Source organism: Ursus maritimus, unplaced genomic scaffold (genome assembly GCF_017311325.1).
Source record: "Ursus maritimus isolate PB19 unplaced genomic scaffold, ASM1731132v1 scaffold_9, whole genome shotgun sequence".
Lineage (NCBI taxonomy): Eukaryota > Metazoa > Chordata > Mammalia > Carnivora > Ursidae > Ursus > Ursus maritimus.
This window is the reverse complement of record NW_024427107.1, coordinates 64,658,319-64,678,943: the sequence shown is the minus strand read 5'-3', so window position 1 is coordinate 64,678,943 and position 20,625 is coordinate 64,658,319. Positions and strand designations below refer to the sequence as shown.

Here is a 20,625-nt window from a genome sequence, read left to right as displayed (position 1 = left end):
GTGCAAGTAGCAGCTTACAAAATGACGTGGATAGTGTGAGGCCAACTTCAGGGGAAAACAGCATAGAAAAAACACTAAAAGGAAATAGGTAAGAATTTTTTACATACGTTATGCCTGGGTGGAATAATTTGAGCATAATTTTGTACTTTCTGTATTTCCTCAATTTTCTGCAATGAATATATATTATTTTATATTCGAGAAAAACATTTCTAGAATTATACCATGGAAATCTAATGAATGTTTTTATATTTTTCCTGGTGGAAGTTCTTAAAGTTTTTGTTTTTTTCTCAAGATATCAGATAAAGCGCACTTAAAAAAAAAAATCAAGCTGGTAGTCTATATTTTTAAATGAACCAGAGGGACATTTGTGTGGCTCAGTCTGTTAAGTGTCTGCCTTTGGCTCAGGTCATGATCTCAGGGTCTGAGATTGAGCCCCACATCGGGCTCCCTGCTCAGCGGGGAGTCTGCGTCTCCCTCTGCTCCTCTCCCTGCTCGTGTGCATGCTCTGTCTCTCAAATACATAAATAAAATCTTCCAAAAAATATTTTAATGAAGCAGAATTCAAAATCATTGTAAAGAGCGAGAGCTGATCCATTCCTCCCTCTTTGTAAGGTGGGATAACACCTCCATGGGTCTTGAGACAACCGGATGAGGTACAGTGTCTGGTGTATCATAAGCACACACGAGTGTTCGTTATAATTAACTGGGATATTGGCATTTGCGTACTATTAATCATTCTTCCAACATCATTCTTCACTGGGAAACTGCCCACCAGGCCCAGCTGACTGAGTGAACATGTTAATTCAACTCTTGACTCCTGAAGAGCCTGCTGTGGGTTCTAAGTCAGTGCTGCCTCCCAGCCCCAACCACCGTCAAGTGCAGCGAACAGTTTCTCCAACCAGCCTCGCTGACCTGGAACCCCTCTGAGACATTCAAGCTGAGCCTTGGCCGGCCCAGCAGTGCCCCCCCCCTTCCCCCAGAAGAACTTACATCTCGTACTGGCTCTGCAAGCCACAGATGGCTCGGTGTCTGCTGTAGAAACGGTTCTCCAGGTCGATCCTGGTCTCCCCAATTAGGTCATCTGTCCCGATCAGGTCATGGTCATAGATCAGGATGGACAGCAGGGAGTCCTTTGGGAATGTGGCCTGGATCTCAAATGACCTGTGGTCCAAGTAAAGGCGTTAGGAATCTACATCCGGCTACACAGGGAACATCTCCCCGGTCTGCTTCTAGGTAGTCTGCGGTTCACAGGAACTCACTAAACACTCGGCAACTCAGTGAATACTTACTAGATATTTATTTGATTTAATGTTTCATTGAGATTCAATTTCCAATTCTGCTGTCAGTTTCCAGTAGCCAATAATCTCCCCTTCCGTGGGCCGCATCCCACAGTCTTCAACTAGAGTGACAGCAAGATGGGTATGAAAAACCTGGGGGTTTAAATGTCTCCAACAGAACTGATTTCCAATTTTGGATTTGAATCTGCAACTTCCCGGGTGTAAAACTTTGGGAAAGTTATTTCATCCCTCTTGGCCTCCTTATGTGTAAATGGGGATCAATACGTCTTCTTTATAATGCAGCATGGTCGTTGAATGTGATATTGTTTATACAAAGCACACACCTGGCGTGCAAGTATTCAGCTGGTGCCCAGTAAACTGCCATTGCCTTTCCCCTCCCTTGTTGCTTCACGGGGGGGATGTCAGCTAAGTTTGTTTTAAATGACAAGCCTCCTGAAGGTGGAAAACTCTGAAAACAGAATTGCGGGACTGTAATGCCACGTCTGCAAAATTCTGAGCCCCGCGACCATGAGACCTGTCTCCTTCATCTCTGTATTGCTGGGCCCTGGCTTCACCTGCAGAGCGTAAGCAATGAATGTCTCCCTGAACCGCAAGGGATCTCAGGAATCAACACATCCACCCCCTTCATTTTACGGATAAGGAAACTGAAATCCAGAGAACAGAAGTGACCTGCCTGGACCGTAAGTCAGGTCAAGCCAGGGTCAGTACCACTTCCCTGACCCCCTAGTTCTGAGCTCTTTCCATGATACCACAGTGACGCAAGGTGTTGAGAGGAAAAGCGGTGCTGTGGGATTTCCCAGGAGAATGCATTACCCGTGCTGCTGAGCATTACAGAAGATAACTAAGGAGGGCACTTGCACTGAGGAGCACTGCGTGTTGTATGCGACGGACGAATCACTAAATCCACGCCTGAAACCAACATCCCACTGTACGTTAACTCGCCGGAACGTAAATAAAAACTCGGAGGGAAAAAAAAAAGAGGTAAATTCTGAGTGCATTTAGGCAAGTGTCTTCTTGAAAACAAAATAAAAAACACACCAGCGTTGTCCAGCTGTTCCCCACTCCGGCTGCCCTGGGACAGGTGCGGTGGGCCAGCCTGTGAGCGAGGGACCGACCGGGAGGAGGTGGGGAGAAAGGGAGGATGGAAGGCCCATGATTTCCCTCTGGTCTGCAGGCCTGTCTGGGTGGCTGCCCTTGCAGTCAGATCCACGTAGCCCCGGCTCTCACGCTCCCGTGGCAGCGCCCGCAATTCTAGCACAGCCCCCGACCAGCGAAGCCTCCCCGAGAGGAGGCAGAGCCGCCACAGCTCCACTGACTGTAACCGACGGAGGCAGCTCCACTGGGCCGGGGACCCGGCTGTGCGGGGAGGATTCCACTGCCTTCCATCAGGACACACAGCATCGCCGGCGGTGCCAAGGTGTAGACCGAACAGGGCTTGATACCCTGGTCTCGCAAGGAAGCCTCCGGCCGCTCTCTCTGAGGCTGGCCATCGCACGGCTGCTGCCACCCAGGCAGGACCTGTTCAGCGCTTCACTACTGCGGCAGCCGCGACAGAAGACTCCGTGGCTTTGGTCCATGTTCCCAAGCGGAGTGTTCACAGCTTCACCTTCCCTGATTTTCACCGGAGCTGTCAGTAAAAGAACTGCGGGAAACAGCTCACCGTGGGTGGGTTTCCAGCCCCCCGGGAAAACGAGGCTTATACCCGTTGGAGTGTCAGTGAGACACTACCTCTAAATACAATGGTGGTTGAGAAAAGAGAAGGCATTGGGACGCCTGGCTGGCTCAGCCAGTAGAGCATAAGACTCTTGATCTCGGGGTTGTGAGTTCGAGCCCCAAGCTGGGCACAGAAATTACTCAAAAGAAAAGAGAGAAAGCATCACGAAATGGGTAAAACTGAGCCTTGTTGAAACACTCAGTACCTCTAAGCTTCAGAGCAAAGCGGTTCATTCATTCATTCTCTTACGTATTTGTTTGTTCATATGACATTTATTATACACTGTCTGTATGCCAGGCACTGTGCATTAAGAAAATGAGGAAACGCCGAAGTCTGTGGACGTGTAGCGCCTCAGCATGTTGCCGAGTGACAGGGGCCCATATTCTGACTGGAAACTGACTGAAGGTTTGTCCATCCAGCTATTCATTCGTTCCCTCTCCGAATACTTGCTGAGCGTCTATCTGTATGCCAGGCATACAGGTAGGTTCTGGGGAAACAGCATTGGTTGGACTAGACCAAGTCCCTGCTCAAAGGGAGCTTACCTTCTCATGGGGAGCTGAGAGACAGCCAATAAACAAAGAAACATATCAATTCATGTCAGAAGCGATGAAGGGAAGGAAAGCAGGCACAGTGCCAGGCTCCAGGGGGTGGAGCCTGTGACATCCTCATACAGTGAGGTCGCCAAGAGGGATTCCCCAGCCCCCAGGTCAGGGACAGAAGCCCTCTACTTGGCCTGCTGGAACATGCAGGATTGAGCCAGCAAGTTCTGTCCCAGCGTAACAAGAACACAACGAAGAAAGCATCTACATATGGAGGGCTCTGGGAGAGGCTCCACAATGCCAGGGGCTGGCGGGAATATTCCATCATCCTCTGCTTTTGTTTACCATAGCCATAAACAGGGCAATAAAACCAGTCGAACCCATGGCGCTGTGCTGAAGTACCTAATAAAAAAGTGACTACAGAGCACTTGGCAAAATGAAGTGCTGGTTACATAAGTAGCAAGTAATAATCAAGGTCATCTCTGGATCAGAGAAGCAAGGGTAAGCCTCCCTGGCACCATTGTCTTGATCATTCTCATTAATCTGAACAGGCAAGATCATTTATTGCCTCATTTCCTCCGGATCCATAAAGTGTTAAGAGGTTCATTCTGATCAAATGTCACAGAGTCCACGGTGATCACGAAAGTGTAAATGAATTTAAATGAGGCTGGTGGAGCATTCCTCTCACGCTCCTTGCTACTCCGGAAAAAAAAGAAATTAAGTACAGTTAGGACATAGCCATTGTTAAAATGATTATCACGGGGGAGAGGGAGGAAGCGGATGTGTTCTGAGTGTCAACGACACGCTCGTGTAGACGATGTGCTAAGTGCTGTATGTTTCATCTTTTAAAGGCCACTGAGAGTCAAGTGTCACGGTTGTTTGGTAGAAAAACTGGCATCAGAGAGGTTAAGCCACCTGCATAAAGTTACAGAGCCTATACGCGGCAGAATGTAACCCTCGTTTACCTGACTCCAAGGTTAATAGCAGTCAGGCGCACAAACCCAAGCGGGGAACACGAATGTGCACCACACAATTGTTAGAAGACTTGGGGGCAGCAGGGCTGCTGCGAACTGGAGAACACCTCATTCGCCAAACATGCACAAATGCAATGTGTGTTGAAACACTTTGTAGGAAAGCAAAACACAAGCAGAGGATGCAATTCAATTTACTTACTTAGGGGTCACCTCAAATGAGCTGCAATATGATCTGATGGAAAAATCCTTTTGATAGGAGACAAAAGACCAACGGTATGGCCCCTTCTCCCCTATTCATGAGCTGCGTGAACTTGAATTAGTTTCTAAACCTCTCTGGGCTGTAATTGCCTTGTTTATAAAAAGGAAATCTCTCTGTCCAACGGCAGGAGGCTGAATCAGATGACCATTCAGGTGCCTCTTAAACGTAAGATCTAAGAAAATCATTCTTGGAAAACTACAGGCATGCAAATCACCAGGTACCAGCAAATTCCTGAAGGGACCAAGGAGAGAATGTAGTGCTTCTCCACGAAGGTTAGTTTGATTGGCTATTACCACAGGCAGAGGTCAGCTCTTAACTTCCTGCCACATTCACTCCCACACACATGCCTACACACAGCTCCCCACAAAAACACAGCAGAAGCACACACACACAGGACAGCACGTCACGACCCAGATGGCCACTGACCTTCCAAATACTGGGTTCAGTTGTTTGGGGATGTATTTGTCCCGGTCTTTGATTTCCGTTTGGCCGAGCTTAACCACAATGTAGGGATCTGCTTTGCCATCCGGGTCAGCGGGGCTGAGATTAAATGCCTGGAGAGAAAGGAAATCCTTTTGGTCCTGTGGTTCCCAACATTGGCTGCTCACTCAGATCACCTGGGATTTTTAAAAAATATGGTTGCCTGAGTTCATTCCCCAGATTCTAATTTAATTGGCCCCAGGCTTTGGGACTTTCAGAAGCTCGCTAGATGATTCCAGTGTGCAGCCAAGGTTAAGAACCACTGCCTTAGCCTCTCCATCTTGCGGCTGAAAGAAAAGTTATCAGCTTTCCTCAAGTTGAACTTTCTCTGGAGTCCTCTCCCCAGTGGAAAGCAATGCTTGGCACAGAGTAATGAGCGCTCTGATGGACACGAGCCAGGAGGCATGACTTTGAGCTCTAGTCCTATGTCTTGTGTGATCTTGGGCAGGCCCTGTCTCCTCCCCGAGATCTATCTGTAAAATCATGGGGAGAGGACCTGAAGGCCCATCCTGCAACTGAGGGGTGCTGAATCTGTGACTCCATCAGGCCTGCATTTAGCACTGACCAGCTGAGGAGTGGTCATTTCTCAGAGTGAGGTCTGCTTCTAGACAAGCTGGGCTTTAACCCATTGCAAGGAAATGCTTTCTACATGAAGGCCCAGGTAAGGGGCTGGTGAAAAACCCTGTAGAAATGCGAGCTGAGTGAGAAACGATCCCATTTTTAGGACTCTGTCCCACAGGTGGAATACATAACCACACGCACGAAGCTCTGTTTCAAGGAGGCTCATCGGAGCATTGTTTACTAGCCACATTTGTAAATAACCTGTATGTCAATTACCTAGGGAGAAGCTCAATCCAAAATACCCCTTTCCCATTTGCTCTCATCACATCACCCAGTTTTAATTTCTCACATGGCAGTTATCCCTGACATTCATCTCATTTATCTGCTCCTCTGCTTATTTCTGTCCTTTTTTTAGTCTCCACACCACCCCCCGCTGGTATGTGATCTCCATCAGAGCAAGGGTGCCGTCTATCGTGTCCATTACATTATCTCTAGGACCTAGAGCAGGGTCTTCTTAGTATTTGTTGAACGAATGAATAAACGGGTACTGCATTAATTCACGAAAACACTAGGTGTCTACTACAAAGAAGAGGAACACCTATATGTACTGATCTGGAAAATGACCAAGTGATACTAAGAAAGAGAAAAAGAGCTCGATAGGTAATACATGAACCAAGATTCTATTAAGTAAGTAACTAGGTGTAGTTATAGACAAGTGTAAATACAGGTGACTCTTGAAAACGTGGGTTTGAACTGTGCAGGCCCACTTACATGTGGGTATTTTTCAATAAATACAGTACAGTACTGTAAATGTATTTTCTCTTATGGTTTTCTTAACATTTTCTGGTCTCTAGCTTACTTCACTGTAAGAATACAGTGTATAATACATAGAATACACAAAATATGTGTTAATCGACTGGCTATGTTATCAGCAAGGCTTCAAGTCAACAGTAGGCTTATTAGTAGTTAAGTCTTGGGGGGGGGGGAGTCCAAAAATTACATGTGGATTTTCAACTGAGAGAGGGGTTGGCATCCCTTACCCCCACATTGTTGAGTGATGAACTATAGATATGGATGTGTTTACATATTCATAAGAAAAGTGAGTTATTTCTGGGGATAGAATTACAGAGGTGGGAAGATTTGATTTCTTTCTTGGAGCAACTTTTAAGTAGTAGTATTTTTTTATATTTGTGGATGTTTTATCAAATTAAAAGGTTTTTTTGAGAATTTATTTATTTATTTATTTATTTGACACAGAGGAGGAAAGAGCAAGCACAAGCAGGGGTGGGGGGAGAGGCAGAGGGAGAAGTGGACTCCCCACTGAGCAGGGAGCTGTGATGCGGGGCTCGATCCCAGGACCCCAGGATCATGACCTGAGCCAAAGGCAGATGCTTAACTGACTGAGCCATCCAAGCACCCCTAAAAGATTTTTAAATTAACTTATTATTTAGATCTTCCCTGAGTATTAAAGAATAATTCTTCTTTGTTTTATGCCTCATTTATGCTTCTAAAAAAGGATACAGGCAATTTGAAGAAGGAACTTAGTATAAAATAAGAGTACTGCAATCAAATAGGATTATGAAAATCAACTCCAAGGGGAGGATATGAAAACAAATACATGAACCATAAAGATTTGGCAGAGATTTGCTTGACTGAACATCAAACGTGGCCCCTAGATTCCAGGCAATCAGGCCTAAAAGTTTCATAATCAAAGTGTAGTGTTCTCAACCAAAAAACAGACTCTTAACTACAAAGAACAAACAGATGGTCACCAGAGGGGAGGTGGGGGGGATGGGGAAATAGGTGATGGGGATTAACGAGTGCACCTGTTGTGATGAGCACCCGGTGACGTATGGAAGTGCTGAATCACTATAGTGTACCTCTGAAACAATATTACACTGTATCATAACTAAGTGGAATTTAAATAAAAACTTAAGAAAAGAAAACGTAGCACTCTCATTATCAGAAAGTAGGAAGCCTAGAGCAGAAACGAAAATTTTCTTGGAAATACATTTGAAATGAAATTTCTGACAGCGACAATGCTGAGGCAGAGCCAGGGGGGAGGATTTCACAGGGATAGCTGCCCTGCTCGGCCCTCATTCCGCTTTCCTGCCTGTGAGCTTTCTGCTCCAGTCCTATTTGGTTTCCAGCTACCAGGCAATCACAGAGAGCAAATGAAGCTACCCCAGAGCAGGCTCATATGCCTGCGAAGTATCTTCCTTAAGTGAAAAGCCAGTAATGTTCACGTTACCAACCAAACTTCATACCCCCTGTTATGGACAGCAGTGTGTGTTCTCAACATTCTGGGTCCAAGTCCTACCCCTTAATGTGACTATATTTGGAGACAGGGTCTTTAGGGAGCTAATTAAGGTTAAATAAGGTCTTAAGGGTGGTGCCCCAATCCAAAAGAACTAGTGGCCTTATAAGAAGAGAAGGAGACACCAGGTCTCCTACTCTCTGTTTCTCTCCCTCTCTCTCCTTCTCGCTCTCCTGATTGTTCACTCACTCTGTGTGTGTGTGTGTGTGTGCACGCATATATGTTCACAGAGGAAAGGCCATGTGAGGACACAGTAGGAAGGTGGCCATTGACAAGCCACAAAGAGAGGCCTTACCAGAAACCAACTCTGCTGGCAACTTGATCACTGATTTCCAGCCTTCACAACTGTGCGAAATAAATGTCTGCCGTTTACCCCACCCAGTCTGTGGTACCTCGTCATGGCAGCCTGAGCAGATTAAGACAATCCCTCAGAGTAAACAAGGCGGCTTACCGCAACGATGTACACCCTGATGAGGACTTTGACAGGGTGGTTGGGGGGAACCCCTTGCTGGATTCTCAGCTGCCCACTGTCCTCAGTGCTGGAATCCTTGGGGCTCTTGTAGATGCAAAAGGAGCCCTGGAACGGCAAAGCATGACCCAGTGAAACGAGATGGTCATATGCCCCACTGAAAGCCCTAGAGGGCATAGTGCCGGGAAAATGAGCATAGCCTGGGACCCAGCAGGACCTGGGCTGGTGCTACCCCCGTGTCTGGGTGTCCTCAGGCGGTCCACATAGCCTGCTTGCATGCGAGCTTCTTCACGGTTCGTCAGTGACTCTGTGTTGTACACTGGCAGCCTCTTCACAGGGCTGTTAGGTGGGGAATGCAGATAGGAGCATCCGTGGGAAACCGAATACCTTTAACACACGGGGAGCTGAGCTGGTGATTTCCCCCAGCATGTCCTTCAAGCCTGACTGCAGTATTCCTATTTTCAGATGCTGCCAGTAAGTCTCATGAAGGTCAAGTCCAAGATCACGAAGCTAGTTTGTATTACAATACCATAGAGGGGCCAACCACAGTCCCTGTGCTATTTCCAACACACTGCCCTGCACCAAATGGCCCAGCGCACAGCTGTTCAGAGTTAAGTGCCAACCACTGCTTTGTGATGCTGACACAGGGAGTCTGCCAGGATGAACAGCTAGTGTTGTTTGATTAGTTTAATCATCCAGTTGGTAGGTCTGCATAGATCATCTATTGTAGGTCAGGGGTGGGAGAAGCAAAAAAAAATTCAGTGATCTTTTTAGATAACAACTCTGTCTCCTTATATCCCATCAGACTGAGTTCCAACTCACTTCATTGGCCACACTGGCCACATAAGCCAAATATCCCAAAAGACCAGGGCTAGGCTTTGGGGGGTTCCACAGAGGCTCTGGCATAAAGACTAAGGAATTTTCTTACACACATTCCACACCACAATCTCATTAACAGAATGGAGTCATATTGGGCATTTACAGATAGGAGAGCCAAATAAAAGCGTTAACTCTGGAACTTGCCTTAAACTTCCCTATGACTCGGTCCCCGTCAAGGCCATGGTCATCCTCCGTAGACTTGCCTCTGAGGAGCTCAAAGGTTTTCACCCAGTCTTCAAAATGGTTGAATTCACTCTCGAGATCACCATCGTATATCTTTAGGGAGAATGGAGAAGAGAGTGCTCAGAGGAAGGAAGGCCCAGGATTGATTTAATGAGAAATTACAAGATTCTCCAAAACCAGCCTTGATATACACCCATTGGAAAAATCTAAGAGGCCACTGTTCGTTTATTTTTAGCAAAACAAGGAATATGATTGACTCAGCATTCCTGGAACTAGCTACCACTCTGGAATGTATAAATCTTTTGGATAAACTTTGAAGTTCCAAGAAGTAGAGCTAAACCAAAATTTTAAAAATATATAATATATGATTATAAATATGAGAAAGCTTTTTATAGCAAATTGATATCATTTGGTTATTGTATCTAAACTATAATATTTTGAGGACATTCGAATCAATAAATGTCCATTAAGCATCTAATTCTTAACACATACGAAATGATGGAATATTTGTTTTTATTATCATGCATAGAGACGTGAATTTTCCAAGTACAAAGTTATATATATATGTATTTTAGAAATGCAAAATTGAATTGAGTTTTCGGTTTGGTAATATAATTAAATCACTTATGCAAATTTCCTATCAAAATTACTTATCTAAATTTCTTATATGTAATTTTCATACTCCCAATTTTCATATCGATAAATATGCCTCTAGCTAATAGTCTCTAACTAATGTTAAGATTGGTCTGATGGAGCTGACTTTAGTGAGAGTTAAAACTCCTGTTCTTTGGGGGCATCTGGGTGGTTCAGTTGGTTAAGCAGCCTATTCTTGATTTTGATTCAGGTCATGATCTCAGGGTCCACACCTGCAAGACAGCCAGGTTGGGGATTTCGTCTTCTTTGCGTTTCTTCTTGAGCATTTTGTCCTTCTTCTTCTTCGGCCCATCTTCTATATTTACCACTACCTCGTCTGGTTTCGCCTCTGTGGATATTTAGTGGAAATTGTTAGACTTCTCAGCATTGTTGAGATGAGAAGAAACGGAGTCAACCTCCCTCTTTCCCTTTGTTCCTGCATGTGTCATGACTTTTATTTTATTTATTTATTTATTCTTTAAGATTTTATTTATTTATTTGACAGAGAGAGAGTGAGAGAGAGAACACAAGCAGGGGGAGTGGGAGAGGAAGAAGCAGGCTCCCAGTGGAGGAGCCTGATATGGGGCTCGATCCCATCACGCCAGGATCACGCCCTGAGCCAAAGGCAGACGCTTAACGACTGAGCCACCCAGGCGCCCCGTGACTTTTGTTTTAAAAAGGAAATAGTAACATTTCACTGCAGAGTTGCTACCTACAGCGCTGTAGTCTGCGTGTGCAGTGACAACAGACCCACAGGCCAGGCAATGTGTTGGCCTGTCCTGGTATAGGTAAGAATTCATTAAACTGGGCCCAGAGATGGAAGGAAGGAAGGAAGTTGCCCAGTCATCCAACCGGCTAAGAAGAGACCCAAGAGGGACAGACTCCAAAGATGTTAGTTACATCTCCTCTCAGACCTGCTTAGGGACTTGAGATTCATCTAGTTCGGCAAACTGAGACTCAGCTATGTTAAGGGTCTTACACCAAGTCCCAGATGTCGTTAGATTACTCAGGAATTTTCCAGGAGCAGCCTCTAGGAAAACACCGTCTGAGACTGACCTCTAGCTCTGCTTTTGCAGCATGTAAACACGAGCCAGCTAGTCAATCTCTTTGTACCTCTGTTTCACAAAGTGAAGATCTTGTTATTAATGTCATGAGGCTGGTTTGGGGATTAATCTGCCAATTAGGAGTGGTCTGAGGAACCGAGTGAGCCTGGTTCTGGTTCTCCTACTTCTCTCTTGTGTCACCTGAAACAGCACCTGCCACTTGCTGTCACTGCTGATTTTAGGTCAAGACCTACTGTTGGCCTGAATCAAATTTGTAGTCATTTCAAATCGTCAGCCTCTTTCATTTGAACTTCTGCCAAGCCAGATCTACCTGGTCCTTATAAACCAAATTGGGAACCTAAAATCTGGGTCACCCATATTAAAGTTCACCATGCTGGATCTGGCTCATTGTGCCGGCTTCCTCCTGCTTTTGCTTTGCTGTTTCTACACCAAGACATGAGCCAGAGGGGTGGTTCCAGCACTGAACTGGGTTCAGGAGACCTGAGAGCTGGTCCCAGTCCACCTCAAATCAGCTATGTGACATTTTTTACGTGACAACATTTTTTAGAATGTTGTCATGTTCATGAGCTTGTTCCTCACGTGGGAAATGAGGACATGGAGCACTAGTGTGCCCCTGCTGCTTCCTTTTAGTGTTCTCTTGCCCCAATGGTCCGATTCCATGCTCAAATAACTTACCTGCATTGCCTCTTTTCTCCTTGGAATTGCTCTCCTTTTCCTTTGAGAAAAAAGGGAGATAAGATTATTGACCCAACCATTTGCCTCGTTTATGTGTCCTGACAGCCAACCGCTCCAATTCCGTTATCTCAGCCTTCTGCATTCTCAGAGATGTAATTTTAAAAGACTATGCAAACTGTGTCCAAGAAGTCCCCAAACGAAGCCTCTCTGATAGACCGTGGACCCACCTACAGCAAGATGCCCGGCCCTACAAAAGAAGCCCCCACGTGTCTAAGAAAAGCACCAGCAAGCAGAAGACTTCCCTACCCTGTGTACACAGCCCCCTCTTGGCCACTACCTCTCTCCCCTATTTTCCCACCTTTGGAGCATCACCCAGTCAGCACCACGAGTTCTATCTGCTGGCATGCCGGGCTGTTGGGTCTTTGGGTTGGCTCCAGGGGTTGGGGAGGTTAGCAGAGCAAAGAGAAAGGGCTGAGCCCTCACTAGCAGTGGTAGTGTCCACTGCAGCAACAGGACGGAGTCTGGAGGCAAATGCCACCATTTGGTTCAACTATATATCCATATTCATGGGTAGTCCTAGATGAAAAACCTATGGTCTTAACAAATGAAAGAATCAGAAAAGTTTCTATGCAATTGAATGTGATGACATATGACATATGAATGTGATGATGAATTTCCTTTCCTTGTTTACTCAAGGATGAGAAGTTTTACCAAATTTGGCCACTGAGGTTTTGTCTGAATCTCTCGATCCACTTTCCAGTGGTTCTCCAGTTTTGTAACTCAATTCCTTTCCTGTTCCATGTGCATGAGGCCCTGCTCTGGCAACCTGTTCATTATTTCCATTTGTTAGGGCCAACTCCTCTGCTTTTATGTTGATAGCTTCCCATACAAACTTAGAATCCTGCTGGTGACCTGGGGCCCTTGGATCTGGGTATCTCCAGGTGCATCTGAAGCCTCCATTGCTATACCCTCCTATCCAGAGACCCCCTTTCTCATGGCTGGATCTTTCAGAGTCTGACGAGGGCCAGATCTCTAGATGCTATGCCTGACTGAACGTCCTTCCAGCATTTACAACAGAGCTTGTCTCCAAGGGTCAGATCCAGCCAGAGGGTGAGGATTTTGCAATTCTGGATCCTTCCAGGCTTTAAACCTTTCTGCAGTTAACAGAACCGCACCTGAGTAAGGCCTAACCTATAGTAGAATCTAGAAGGGGATAATGTGGGTTTGCAGGGGTGGGTGAGGGTATTGTGGAGGGCACTGTGTTTTTGTATCAAATCCCTTGACTGGCACAGCCAGGAGACACTCTACCTTCTGTGCTTTCTTCAGGGAGGCATAATATTTGGACCACCAGTCAATGACGTTTTCAGCAGATTCATCCGCTATGGTCCTCTTTCTCCTTTTGGTAGACCTTCGAGTAGGTTTCCTGGCATCCTGGCAAGGGATGAAGGATGGATTATTCGGGAGGCCTCATGGATCTGCCTGCTGGTGGCTGGCTGGTTTCCCGAGAAGGGAACACACGGGTCCCTCTGGAAGCAGATGAGGGTGTGAGCAGCTTTTGACGCCCTAGCTCCCTGTACCACTTCCATAAATGACACTTCACTCATCAACCCATCCATTCGCTCGTTGACTCAGCAAATATTTACTATTCCTTAAACACACAGATGTGAGATATTGTGTCTGACACTGGGAATGTAAGGGGAATGAGAAACAATCCCCGCACTGGGGAAGCTTCATTCAGTAGGAGAAGACAGGCAGGCGGCATGATACAGCGTGCTATGGCAGAAAAGGCGTTAGTTGACAAGCAATTAACATACATTTTGTGATTCTCAGCTTCCTCCGCTGGGGACAACCTGCCTACTTCACTGTCGTGAGGATTAAGCGACGTCATGTAGACAATTTCCTGTTAGCATCATTTCTGATTTGAATCAAGGGTGCAAATCAATGACACCAACAACATAAGCAGGAGGAGAGGGAGGGACAGGAGGGGGGTGATACATGAACAGCAGAGAAGAGGCATTTTGGGAGATGACAGTGGTCCCATGACAGACTCATCATGCACTCATCATCTGTCTGCTCTCAGACATCTCTGGAGGAGCTACGATGTGCCAAGCACTCTATCAAGAGCAGGGGATACAGAGATCTTTAAAAAATCATCTGTGACCTGGCGGGGCCCACAATTCTATGGTGGTAATGCACACTTAAGCCAGGAATTCTAACAGGAAGGGGCAGGTACACTGCTGGTGGGATCCAGAGAGGCCTTGAGGGGCCATGGAGGGTCACACTGAGTGTAGATAAGACAAGAACAGCCTGAGCAAATATCCATTAATCTGTCCTCCTCCACTTTTAATTTCAGCCTTTACCATGTGCTGGGCAGGCAATCCCTCAGGACTTTTTAAAAACTGGCTGCTTCTTCACTGATTGACACACCAGGATTTTGCACTCAAATGTATGACTTAGAAAGATTCATCACATTCATGTTTTATGGTTCTTTGTGTACTTGTCCATCTTGCCTTCCGGAATCTCAGCTAAGGATGAGAAATCTCATTTCTCTTTAGACTCCAGAGAATACATCTTTTCTTTCTTTCTTTCTTTCTTTCTTTCTTTTTTTTTTTTTTTTTTGTTTTACTTGTCCTCGTACAAAGTATGTTCTAAATATTTGTGGAATAGGTCTAGATAAAGAAACTATCATCTTTCCAAGCTAATGAATTGAGAAGAGTTTCTGTTCAATGAAATATGACTGTCACAGTAGGCTAGCACTTGAATTTCGTATATATTGGCTTATCTGATTCTACAGCAATGCTGTGAAGTGGGTATCAGTATGCTCATTCTACAGATGAGGAAACTGATGCCCGGAAATGTGAAGTTGCTTGCTCACAGTCATACAGCTAGTAGGTGGGAGGACTGATATCTACAGCCTCCAGGGCAAAGCTCTGAAAATATGAAGAGTGGTTACGTTCTGACCTTAGCTTTACCATCTTTGGGTGGCTCCTGGGCTGCAGGTTTGGGTTCGGGCTCAAGCATAGGAGATGAGTCAGGAATGTCAACCGCGCTGCTTGGTTGAATCTGGGTGGAGTCAGGTACCACGGTGGGCGGTGGCTCAACGTCCACATAGATGTGATCTGTTGGCGGCTCCTGGGAGGAGTCAGAGGACCCAGAGGGCTCGGTGGCTATTGGCAAATCTGAAAGAGCTGAAATTAGAAGTACATCATCAGGAAAGCAGGCTGCAAAACAGGGTGGGCATTTCAGAGGCCCAGTACTGGGAATCAGACAGATCTGGATTCAAATATAGCAAGTTCTTAACACCTCTGACCCTCATTTTCCTTATTTACAAAATGACAAGCAACAAACCCATCTCACTGGGGGTAAGTGAGAGCACGATGTAAAGCATCTGGTGCATCATCAGGAATCAATAAATGCTTATACTTATTGATCCCTCAGAGCAATTTTAAATAACTGTGGTCATAAGGAAAATGCATATCAAGGTTTAGGGCACAGGTCTTCTGTGTGGATTGTCTCTTCCCAGTCCCAGTTAACTCAGGGACACTTTGGAGGCTGCAGACGTCTGTGAGCTCCCAACTGCAGGCTAGACTCTGGGCACGTGAGCACATGTGTTCATCAGGAGCAGGGGGACGTTCCTGGACTTTGTGAGATTTTTAACTGGATTGTTGATCCAGTGAAAAGTCATAACATTGTCCTTTCTTGCCAAGGGTCCTCTTCTCTCCATTTTGTGCTATAGAATCCAGACACATTTCCTAGCCGGGAGCCTCCAGAGTTTCTACTCCCCAGCTGCCGACTTTTCAACAGCAAATCCAACTCCGTAACACTTGACAGGCGTCTACTCTGCGCTGGCCACAGAGATGGAGAGATCAGTGAGCCAGAAGAGAAAGCTCAGAAGTAGACTAGGGATGTATGGCTACTTGCTTGATGAAAAAGCTGGCAGCACAAAACAATGGGGCACAGTAGACTCTTTGGGGGGAAATGATGTACTCTATGGAGAAAAATGGAGCAGGATCCCTATCTTAAACCATATACAAACACAGATACCTGCAGATCTAAATGTGAAAGTTAAAAACGTAACACTAACAGAACAAAACATTTTTGTGACCAAGAATTGAGAAAGGGTTTTCTAACAAAATCTGAAAGAACAAACCATAAAGTTTAAAATTCAGATGGGTATGATTACATTAAAATTAAGAATTTCTCTTCAAAGATAGGGATCACAGGCAGGTTAGCAGTTGTCAGACTAGGAGAAGATATAATCTATAGGATATAGACACCTAGAATATACAAAAAAGAAAATTATAGAAAAGCACGGGATTTGGGCAAGGGATTTGAGCAGGTAAATCACAGGAGGGAAATCAAGGTGGCATAAACATATGAAGAGATGTGTAAAATCAGCAGTAATCAGAGACAACCAAGCTAAAATAAAAATGAGATACTACTTTATACACAACAGAGTGGCAAAAACCAAACCAAAACAAAACAAAAACTCAGAAATTCGGAAAATAGCTGGTGGTATTGAGGAAGAAGAAAATGGTACTCCAGATGCAGTAATGGTAGGAATGTAAACTGGTGTAGACTGGTGTAAACCAGCACAGCTCTCTAGAGTGCCCTGCGGTAGTACTTAGCAGAATTAATGTACACATCCTCTGGGAGCCAGTAATCTCATTCCTAAGAAAATCCCATGCAGGATCCTCCCTTGGGCAGCACTCACAAGGATATTCACAACAGCATCATTTATGGAAGTGGGGAGTTGGACGCAGCCTAGGGGTCCAATACGAGGGGCAAGGAAAAGCAAAGTGGGGTAGATCAGCAGGTAGTGGTAACAAGCTAAGGCACACTCGGCAGTATGGATAGATTTAAAGCACAGCTTTGAGCACAAGAGTAAGAAATCAAATGAAGATTACAGCATCATAGTATGTCATTTAAAAGAACTGAAATTTTACAAAGAGGGGCAGTGTGGGGCCTGCTGTGTGGGGAGAGGACAGGAGTGGGGGTGGGGAATAAGGTACAGGAGGGCAGTGGGTATAAGACAGAAGCCTTGACCAGACCGTGATGACTACACAGCACGAACAGAGAAGTGCAGTTAACTCTACTCTGCACCTGATATCCAAAAGGGAACAAATCAAAGTAACATCAAGCAAAGAAAAATGTCAGGGAGTGGAGACGGAAGGGACCTGGAGTCACATTCGTGGAAGCCTTCTTAGAGGAGCTGACCCTAATGGCAGTCTTAGAGTCAGAATCTAGCAGCTAAAGAAGCTGAGGGGACTGCAGGAGCAAATTCTTCAGAAAGCTCCATTTGACCGAGGGGCACCCTCTTCCTATGGGGTCCCCTAGCAGGTCCCTGCAGGCACAGATGGTTCTGTAGTCTAAAGCTCCAGAATCTAGACGGTGCTTCCTACCTGGCTCAACTTGGGTTCCATCCACCTGGGAGGTGAGGGTCGGACGCTCCCTGGTTTTACATAAAAACTGCTTCAAGCAGTTGATGGTGTAGGTGCCCACCAGGGTGCTCCTCCCGAAAGCTCGCCAGTCCACCACGCAGATGCTCAGGGGCGGGTGTAGAAGCTCATTCTCAGGCAGCTCCTGAGAAGGGAGGAGAGGCCAGGGTGAAGTGGGGAGCACGGCCTGGGCTGAGCCCAGCTGCTGGTGCCCTGCTGACCTGCTTAGGGGCAAGAAAAAAGCAAGCCAGGCACCTATCCTCCCTCTGTCCCTGCCTTGTCATTCTGCCCCTCCAGGTCATCTCTGCAGCCCCCCAGAAGTCTGGAGAATTGCCTTCCAAGCCAGGGAATAATTACCCATAATATGAGGGATGGCACTGGCAAGTCATCCCAGGTGTAAATTGCAGATATCACAAACTACCAACTCAACTGAATGCTGACCCAGGCCCAAGATAGAAAACAGATGAAAGTGGACACATTAAAAATGGAGCTGAGGGTAAGGGGCCAGTGCCCTCCCTCTCGTGTCCCCCAGTGGCCCCAGAGGCTCAACAATGCCTAGTGTGAAAGGTTTGCAAACACCATGTACATTCTCTAATGCCACTCTCTGCTAATTTAGAAGATGTGTCCGTTGGAACTGACTGTGTTGCACAAAGCAAACTTTCTTCACAGTTAGTTCCAGATCAGAGCACAAAAATGTGTGTTGAAATATTGAAATAAACAGAAGCTCAGGTGTCAAAAAACATCACTTTAGAAACAAGTTCACATGCAAGCCACTGACATGCTACATACAAATAATTTTTTTTTAAATCTAACCACTAAAATAAGCTTCATTAAGGAAACTTCCAGGCCACTGGGTCACAAACTTGAACATGCATCAGAATCACCTGGAGAGCTTGGTAAGCCAGACGGGTCTGGGCCCCAACCCCCAGAAGTTTCTGATTCAGCAGAACTGGGGCAGGGCCTGAGAATCTGCATTTCTAACAAGTTCCCAGGGGATGCTGATGCTGATGAATTGGGGCCCACACTTTGGGAACCACTGTTCACCTGCTTTGATTTACTGAAACTTTATTTTTTTTGAAGATTTTATTTATTTATTTGACAGAGAGAGAGAGAGGCAGGCAGAGGGAGAGGGAGAAGCAAGCAAGCTTCCTGCTGAGCAGGGAGCCCAATGAGAGGCTCTATCCCAGGACCCTGGGATCATGACCTGAGCCAAAGGAAGACACTTAACCAACTAAGCCACCCAGGCACCCCAATTTGCTGAACCTTTAAAAACAAAAAAAAAGCAACAGCAATAACAAAAGTCTATTTTATCCCATTCTGAGATTCTCGCTTTTCACTCAATTAGACTGTTCTTTCTTATAGGTAGTGGACACCCAAAACTCCAAAGCATCTTCCCAAGCCAAGTGAATGGAGGAGATTCCATCTGTGGAAATGAAGGGATGAGTGGTCAGGAGAAGGAGAGGCTGTACCACTTCAAAAGCGTCTGCCTGGACGTTGAAGTTCGGGTTGTTCTTGTAGCTCTGGATCACACAGGACTTGACTCCTCGTCCCCCACACTCAATGAGGACCTGAGGGCGATCCACGGAGAGCAGCTGCACCTTCTTCATTTCTCGGACTCCCCAGAAGAGGACCTGATGAGAAGACCAGCAGAGCTGTCACTCAGAGACCCAGGGAGGAGCCGGCATGAAGGCCCTGGTGTGGGTGCGGGAAGTCAGGTGTGCTGCCTGGAAACTAAAGTACGTTCTTCTGGGACAGGACGGTGCAGCTCCCTGAGAGCCCCATCCTATCAGCTATGCCTCACTTCTACCCCGCAATCCCCTTAGATAACACAGGCAGGCACAGCAGTGCATCACTGCCCTCAGCCCCAAAGAACAACTCAGTCCTCCCCTGCACCATACCTCCACTCGGTATTTACTCAGCACTGGCCGAATGTTGGCGGGAACTGGGTAGATCTGGGCAACATCCGGTGAGTCAATGGCAGGGAGCCCTTGCAGTCCAGACGAAGGGACCTACCACACAGAACAAGTGTTTCTTAGAAGTTGGGGGAGAGGTGAGGCAGACTAGCGCCGCCAAGCAACCACCTCCTCCATAGGACACTTGCTTAACAAAACTACTGTTTCCAGCGTGAAGTGTAGTCAAGACAGTGCATTTTACCACACTTAATGATTTATTCATTGACAAATATTTATTCATTGATTCCTTCATGAGGGTGACTAACATGTAGTGAGCACTTACAATGTACTGCAAAGTTAATAATTTAATAGCTTTTGTAAGTTCACAATACAGAGGGGAGAAGAAAAGACAAGTGGATCCTCACAAGCTGATGGAATAACACTGGAATGACAGCAGAGGCATGGAGAGGGGCTCTAGTCCAGTTCTGAGCTCTGAGACTTAGCTACACCCTCATTACCTACTACTACAAAAGAGATTCGTATTTACTTATTTTTTAAAAATTGTATTTATTTATTTGAGATAGAAAAAGCACTAGTGTGGGGGCGCTGAGGGAGAGGGACAAGCAGACTCCCCTCTGAGCAAGAAGCCTGATGCAGGGCTCAATCCCAGGACCCTGGGATCATGACCTGAGCGGAAGGCAGACACTTAACCAACTGAGCCACCCAGGAGTCCTAAGAGCTTCATATTTAGTCAAAAAGAGACTACATCTTCAACAGTGAAACAGAAATGAAGTCTTTCAAAGACAGACCTCCAGGATGACAAGGTATCATTTCCTGCGCATTTGAAGATACAGAAACTGCAGGAGGATAATCCCTGTGCTTCACTGAAATCTCACACAAATGGCTTGGCTTGACAAGTCTATGAAGGCCACCCCACACTGCTCTCAAGGCCTGGCCCAACATGTACATCTTCCAAAAAGCTGTCCCTGATTTGACCCCAGTCACTGTGGTGGTTCTCCTACACTTTGGTCCTTCAAATGCAATGTGTCCTCTGTGGAAGCTTATTACAGAAATTAGTGGCCTGAGCCCAGAAACCAGGCCCCACCGTGTGACCCTGTATGAGTCCCTTCCCCTCTCTGGGCCCAAGATATTGGGCCAGATGACCCTTCAAGCCCCTTGAGAGCCAGATGCACTGGGCACATTTGTCTGACTTGGCCAAGAAGAAGCCTCTGTTTACTTCATGTCATTCT

At 46.1% G+C, this 20,625-nt stretch overlaps 1 protein-coding gene across 1 annotated transcript in view; it reads right to left on the bottom strand.

Moving 5' to 3' along the window:
* Nucleotides 1-20,625, bottom strand: part of FER1L6 (fer-1 like family member 6) — a 112,948-nt gene that overhangs the window by 26,673 nt on the left and 65,650 nt on the right. The window contains exons 22-32 of the mRNA XM_008689322.2: nucleotides 19,382-19,492; nucleotides 18,953-19,114; nucleotides 17,436-17,628; nucleotides 15,007-15,233; nucleotides 13,354-13,476; nucleotides 12,046-12,085; nucleotides 10,540-10,655; nucleotides 9,635-9,766; nucleotides 8,594-8,719; nucleotides 5,211-5,338; nucleotides 991-1,161 (exon numbers count right to left, since the gene is read on the bottom strand). Coding sequence (XP_008687544.2) covers nucleotides 991-1,161; nucleotides 5,211-5,338; nucleotides 8,594-8,719; nucleotides 9,635-9,766; nucleotides 10,540-10,655; nucleotides 12,046-12,085; nucleotides 13,354-13,476; nucleotides 15,007-15,233; nucleotides 17,436-17,628; nucleotides 18,953-19,114; nucleotides 19,382-19,492 — 1,529 coding nt within the window. The remainder of the gene's footprint in view (nucleotides 1-990; nucleotides 1,162-5,210; nucleotides 5,339-8,593; nucleotides 8,720-9,634; nucleotides 9,767-10,539; nucleotides 10,656-12,045; nucleotides 12,086-13,353; nucleotides 13,477-15,006; nucleotides 15,234-17,435; nucleotides 17,629-18,952; nucleotides 19,115-19,381; nucleotides 19,493-20,625) is intronic.